This window comes from Lissotriton vulgaris, chromosome 5, assembly GCF_964263255.1.
Source record: "Lissotriton vulgaris chromosome 5, aLisVul1.2, whole genome shotgun sequence".
Classification (NCBI taxonomy): Eukaryota; Metazoa; Chordata; class Amphibia; order Caudata; family Salamandridae; genus Lissotriton; species Lissotriton vulgaris.
Window position 1 is genome coordinate 526583773 of NC_141693.1, and position 6696 is coordinate 526590468.

General features: G+C 48.8%; 1 protein-coding gene across 1 annotated transcript; it reads left to right on the plus strand.

The window, feature by feature from the left end:
* The first annotated feature begins 1806 nt into the window (after nucleotides 1-1806).
* Nucleotides 1807-5512, plus strand: LOC147711185 (dickkopf-related protein 1-like). The gene is made up of 4 exons (XM_086920119.1): nucleotides 1807-2150; nucleotides 3125-3278; nucleotides 3876-4025; nucleotides 4940-5512. Exons 1-4 carry the CDS (start codon nucleotides 1920-1922, stop codon nucleotides 5191-5193), a joined length of 789 nt encoding a protein of 262 aa, XP_086776245.1. The 5' UTR covers nucleotides 1807-1919; the 3' UTR covers nucleotides 5194-5512.
* The last annotated feature ends 1184 nt before the right edge of the window (nucleotides 5513-6696 follow it).

The following is a 6696-nucleotide window of genomic DNA, read 5'->3' on the forward strand; positions in this document are numbered from 1 at the left end:
AACTAAAATTAAAATAGTGTGCTCCTCCTTTCCTTCTATTCAGGTGTTTTGCATCTTGGTTCTGATTATCAGTCACATCCTTTAGTTTGCTTAACCTACAGCAAAGTGGCCAGATTGGGTCGAGGAAAGGTCTATCTACTGGAGGCGGACAACTTGCTATTTAGCCTTTCGGCTGCCCTTGAGCTGAAAGGTATTAGTACCTTTGAGGGATAATTTCTGCGAGACTGCCGTCTCCGCGCGCCCCACTTACGCGACCTTTCATTTGTCCTCGCAGGCTCCTCCCGACAGGTGGACGTCTCGCACGCAGAGCTACGCCTCGGAGCCAGGCGGAAGCGGCTGGCCCCCAGCAGGAGCTATTGTTACTGCAGCCATTGTAATTAAAGGGGCCGCTGCAGACAGGACAAGAAAGGGTTTGTGCGGCGCGCAATTCAGAAACCTGTCTCCGAGCTCTTAGGCAACGTCTTCAGCACACTCGGGGTTAGAAACTAAACGCACTGGGAGTCTGACAGGTCCAAATAAGCACCCCCCCCCCCCCCCCTCCTCTTTAAACGTCTCCCTGGCACCTTAGGCAGTGCATGGACTGCTCAAAGCTACAACTAGGTGAACTGCTTTGAACTCAGAGTTTGGGATAGATTTTTGCGCAGGGGAAAACAATCAAACGGCGACTTATCATGAGGCCACCTTCACCTGCAGTTCGGAGGCACTCTTTATCACCCGCTGCTAATCCACCCATATTTGTTTTATGGCACTTTGGGCGGAGGCTAATCTGTATTATTTTCCACTGTGTCGGGTTTACGCGGCAGCGCTTTGATCTCCAGGGATGCACTTAATCCAATTCAATGTTAATGTCCCCCTTCCTACGCGCCCTTTGACATGCACGGTTGAAAAAAAAATGTTAATGGACTCAAAATATGTTTTGGTCCCATAAACCGTCTCTACAACGTGCATGCATTAGGCGGTCCAGGAGGGGAGCCGCCTGACTTGTTTGCACAAACCCTGCCTCATCTGGTTTGCAATTTACTAACGCCGTCTCTCGCCTCACCTCTAAATGTCCCATCAAAAGCCAATTAGGGAATTCGCCCTCCATTCTTAGTTAGGCTTTTGATGTGGAGATGGAGTTTTTTTTTAGCATGCCCTCTACAGAAATCGGTTGCATAGCAAAGGGAGGCTGGCAAATTCCCCCTGCTCCCCGGGATAGCTATGCACCTTGAAACTGGCTCACTCTGATGTGATTCGCGCCAATGTGTGGTATAAACTGCCAGAAAATGTTACACCTGTTTTGAAAAAAAACTATGGCAATAAGTTTACCCACTCCAGTAGAGGGTCAGATACAGCGTTTAATGTACATATTTTATTACTCGGCCAAGTGTTTAAGTCATGGAGTTGCTCTTCCATCTCCAAGTGGCGGAGGATAATACACTACATGTTGCTATACACAACTTTCTGTATGCATGTTTGATTCAGTATTTGCTTTGAGGAAACGCAACTAACTGTACGTGGATAGAGGTGTAACCGGCAGGGAATCCGAGCAGGTCAGTGTGCCCTGTCAAGCCCTCTGAAACGGCATCGGTGCCGCGATTCGACTAATCTGCCGAAAACGTGTTAATAATTGCCACCATGATTGTGAAATCCCCATCCTGGGAGTCCAGCCAGTGGTTTGGGATCCGTGATGGGCGTCAGAGAAGCCACAGGTCTTTGAAATCCCATCCCCCTTTGTTGTAGTCTCCTCGGGGGGCGGGAGTGCCAACAAGAGCCGGGTATAAAGGGCGCCGCTGTACAGGACATCCTCAGAATCCTTCTGTGCCTGTCTCAGCTCCAGGCAACTTCCTCCGTGGATACCTTACCGAGAGGCTCGGCAGGACCTGTGCGGTGCCCCGGAGTGCCTTGGCATCTGTCTCCTGCCTACTGTTGCTCCTGTCATGGCTCGGGGTCCCCAGGGAGTGCCTTCTCCCCGCGGGATGCTGGCAGCACTCGCCTTCTGTTGCTGCCTCGCTTCTCTGGACACTGCGTTCGGCTCCCCCGCCTTGTCTAACTCCAACTCCATCAAAACTCTGTCCGGGGGCCAGGGTACGGGTTACCCGGTCAGTGCCAGCCCGGACTTTATCGCCCAGGATGTTGGCAACAAAAACCAAGCCCTGGACGCCTACCAGGTAAGAATCTCTTGCACTTTTCCAGCGCTGGTGCTGTACTCTGCTGTATGGTTTCGTGGAATTTGAACGTCTGAGCGCATGTAGTGGCGCGCACGAAAAGCTTGAGGGACAGTTGGAGAAAATGCGCACCGCTTACTTTGCACGCACAGAATTTCATCAATCTGCTCAAAAAATGGGAAACATAATTTAATTTTCTGAACGGCGCGAGGCGTTACTTATAGTAATGTAGAGGCTGCTGTGGCATCCCGGGCAGTCAGAGCGGAGCTGACAGCGCCGACGATTTACAAGTTTGCCCGCGCACAACCTACTGTTCCCTGGGATCTGCTACCTCGCTTTATGACTGGTCGCTTTGGAACTTTCATTTTCTAATTTAAAGAGCCCAGCCTTGTCTGCGTGGCTTGCTGGATCCTGAAACAATCGTCCCCTTGGTACTGCGGCAGAGAGAGCTGCTCGGCTCCCAGGAGCATCACCCCTTCATGTGTCCTGTCACGTGCAGTGTGATGGGGTGCGCTTCGATGTGGGTCCTCAGACTTTTCTGGCTGTTTTACTAGTTGGGGATTGGCGTGCTGGGGATAAGAGTAGAAGCCCAGCCTGCTCGTTTGATGTTTGGCATATGTTGGTTTTGGTTTGAGGCACCTGATACCTGGTATTTACCTCAAAGGTTCTTAAAGTCACCTAACTTTTAAGACGACTTGGATTTGACACTGCGCTTCTTTAGCGGTTCCCAAATCTGGTTGGGGTTCGGGCGTAGCTTAGAGCCCCCCTCATCAGCCACACGTTACCTGGTGTGTGCTGGGCTTGATTGGGGACCATCCGCACTCCCCTGGCTGTGATTAGACTTGGTGAATGTTGTGTTCTGTGGTGCATCAGGTTTGTGATGTGTGATTGGTGGCAGAGCTCCTGTGCCCGCTGTTCTCCGTCCTGCCGCGGCAGGTGCCGCTGTCCCCTCACTCACCCCTCCTCTTCTCTTGCAGCCCTTCTCCTGCGTGGAAGACGACGACTGCGCCTTCAACGAGTTCTGCTACGGCTCCCGCGGGGGCGCCGCGCACGTCTGCCTGGCCTGCCGGAAGCGACGCAAGCGCTGTCTGCGGGACGCCATGTGCTGCCCGGGCAACTACTGCAACAACGGTGAGCACCGGGGGTCGGGCGGGGAGCGTGGGGGCAGTTGGAGCAAGCTTAACACATACCTTCCTTACTGAGATATTGTCCGTATCTGATTAGATGTCTTGTGGGAGAGGGTGTCTGGGCTCTGAGTCAGTCACCGTCCAGTGAGGGTCCAGGAACGCTTAACTGCTTATCCATGAGACCTATTTTATTTTAAAAAGGTTTCGTTACTACCAGAGCTCTAGATCAGCCGTGCCCCCCCCCCCCCCTTAACAATCTATTATTTAGTTCGATTGTAGGAGTCTGTCCCTATGTTAGCATCTGCAAAGACCCTGCCGGGGTATCCCTTGTACCAATGCACCCAGTGTAAAATCATACGTACTTAACGTCGTTAATTTACTGAGCACTGAAGGTGACTTTTGAGTGTTAACGAAAGAATAGTGTCTCGCTAGTTCTAAAAAGTATGTTCTTCAATTCAAATTATAGGTAGTAAAGCCCCCTTAAAGACCAGCTTGTTAAACCCTGATAAATGTATCCTTTGCCACCTGTTTAAGTGATTGTCTCGCACCTGCGAAGAGGCCCCGTTTTCTAACATGCAGGGGGGTTCCTTTCTCTCTTCAGGTATCTGCGTGCCGAATGATCAGGAGCCCGAGCACGTTCACGTCGGAGACATAGAGGAGACGATTCTGGAGAGTGTTACGCACGACCACGGGACGCTGGACACACAACCCAAGAGAACCACGTCTCCCTCGAGAGTGCATCACCTGAAAGGTATGTTCAACTCAACATAGCTGGGTTTCTAATCCGAGCTTCCGCCGTTTAACTAAATTGTGTGATCCTGCGCAAATCTCTTCTGGAACACCACTTGACTTTCCTGCCTGACTTTCCAGCGCTCGTGTCTATAAATCACCAGGATTAAACGCTACCTTTAAATTGATTTAATCTGTTCGTTTCATGTAACTTTGCTCCTTTAAACATTTCACTCAAGTGCCTCCCACTTTTTCCCAGCAGGACGCGAGACTCCAACTTTACTCAAGAGTAATCTGTTCTCACTTCCTTCCTCACACACGCCTTCTCTCACGCTTGCCGTTCTTCAGTCTGTTTAATCTTTCTGGGGCTCTATTGTTTTTAGCTTTAACAATGCAGTCCTTGTTTCTTAAATCGGGGCCCTTCACCAGAGCTCGAGGCATAACTGCCTAGTGACCAAATGTCTCGTGTGAACCCTTCTGTCGTGACTCATTTCACGTTTTTGAGTGCCGACATTTGAATACCCTACACCCATATTTGAACTACAAGTCCCATAGTACACAGTGCCGGTGCCTAAAAACACACAAGCCTACCTAAAGTCTCGGGCATGGCATCAGCTTGCTGGGAGTACGGCCCCTATATTGTAGACCAACTGCATGGCCCCACTCAAACCCACATCACTCACCTGTTACTTTAGTCTGCTCTCTCTGCAGGATGGCGCTGAGGGGCATATTTACAAGCCCCCCCTTTGCGCCATTTTTGCGTCACTTTTAAGTCACTTTGAAAAGTGACGTAAAAGCGGCGCAAGGGGCTTGTAAATCTGTGTGTTAGTTTCTGACTTTGAATATGTCACCACCCCATGTGTTGTGCAGTTTATGAGCAATACTAAACTCGACAGTTGATTTAACTCTCTCGTTCTTTCTTCCACCTCCTGCCAGGTCGAGAAGGCGACGTCTGCCTCCGCTCGTCCGACTGCTCCGAAGGCTTGTGCTGCGCCCGTCACTTTTGGTCCAAGATCTGCAAGCCGGTGCTGACCGAAGGGCAGGTCTGCACGAAGCACAGGCGGAAAGGTTCCCACGGCCTTGAAATCTTCCAACGCTGTGACTGCGGGGACGGCCTGCTCTGCCGGACACAGAAAGGCGAGCACACCGCCAGCAAGTCTTCCAGGCTGCACACCTGCCAGAGACACTAACCCGGAGAAAGGACTCTTTCACGAGACTGTATCACCAGCCGCGTGAGCGCGTGACACCCCCTGGCTTTCACTAAGTGCGGGGTACATGGCTTGTTTCTTTTATGGAACTACTTTAAATTCGCTCTTTGCAGTAAATTACTGTGTTGTACATACACTGTGGCACTTGGCTGTACATATGGACACTTGTGTAAATTCCGGTGCTGCAGGACGACTGCTTTCTGGTATTGTAAATATGTACACATTTTTTTATATATATTTTATCCAGAGCCTGTAATATGAAATGTCTTTATTTTAATTGAAATAAACAACATTGAAATAGTAGGGGATGTGTTTTTGCTCTTATAAACTAAAGATTTCGATTCACACCTCAGCAGCACAGAACAATCAGGTCATGTCGTTAACATTTCTGGCGGGATGATGGAGTCATTGCAGTAGTCTACCGAGAGGGGGCATCGTAACCAAAGTGATCAAATGGAGAACAAACGTCAACGCACTGAGGCAAGCGTGTCCGCTACTCAACATGTATAGGGAAATATTTCTGTAAACGAACACAAAAAAATTGCTCAGCATTACACGGCGTTTCTCGCACTCCATTCAATTACTATTTTAGCTATTCATTATTAACCCCACCCACTCACAAAACAATAACGCATTTTTTTGTTGCACCTGTCGATTATTTGGCATTTGCATTTTTCTTTTCCCGAACTACATGCATTAACTAACTAATTACACATTGTCAACATACTTCATTGTCTTAAGCAGACGTGCGTTTTAGGGAAATCTGAACGCCTTTACAGCATGGCAAACAACCTTTTTGTGGAGGTTATGCTGATCCGTACAGGTTTTCGTATAATATTTTCAGCAATATTGGGTGGGATTAAGATTTTGTTTTTTTGTGTTTTTTTTTTTTTTATATATATATAAATTGGAAAGGAAACTTGTAGCCAATTTTATGCACCTTTGTTACCATTACGGGATTCAGGGAAATGCATTGTCAATTACCCTTCAAGGAAGAAACTACTGATAAATGATTGCTGCCTGGAACAATGTTGTAGATACTAAGTAGCAGGAATTATGGGACACGGTTACAATCCTAGACCATTTAACTATCTGTTGTGAGCGTGGGTGAGCTGTTTAATCTCTCAGAGCAGCACTTTTATCATATTTGAGGCACTTACTGGTGATTTATTTCACAGGGGTGCCCTTTTAAAACTCTGGAGTAAAACGTAAATTTATTGTTGTGAATTTTAGGGGTATTTTAGGAAACAAGCATGAGCTTGTGATGTAATTTGGCATGTGCCAAACACTGAGGTTTAGAAGTCCAAGCGGCCTGAACTTCAGTATTTCAAAGGCAGGATGTAAGGGCGCGATGGCGTCTTCTGATGGGCGCCGCCTCCCCCATCCCGCAGAAACTCTCTCTTTCTGTCTGCTTCCGCGCCATGTGCCATTGTGTACATCCGGGACAAGCTTTCCATTTCCAGGGCCCCGGGTATCCGAGTCCGC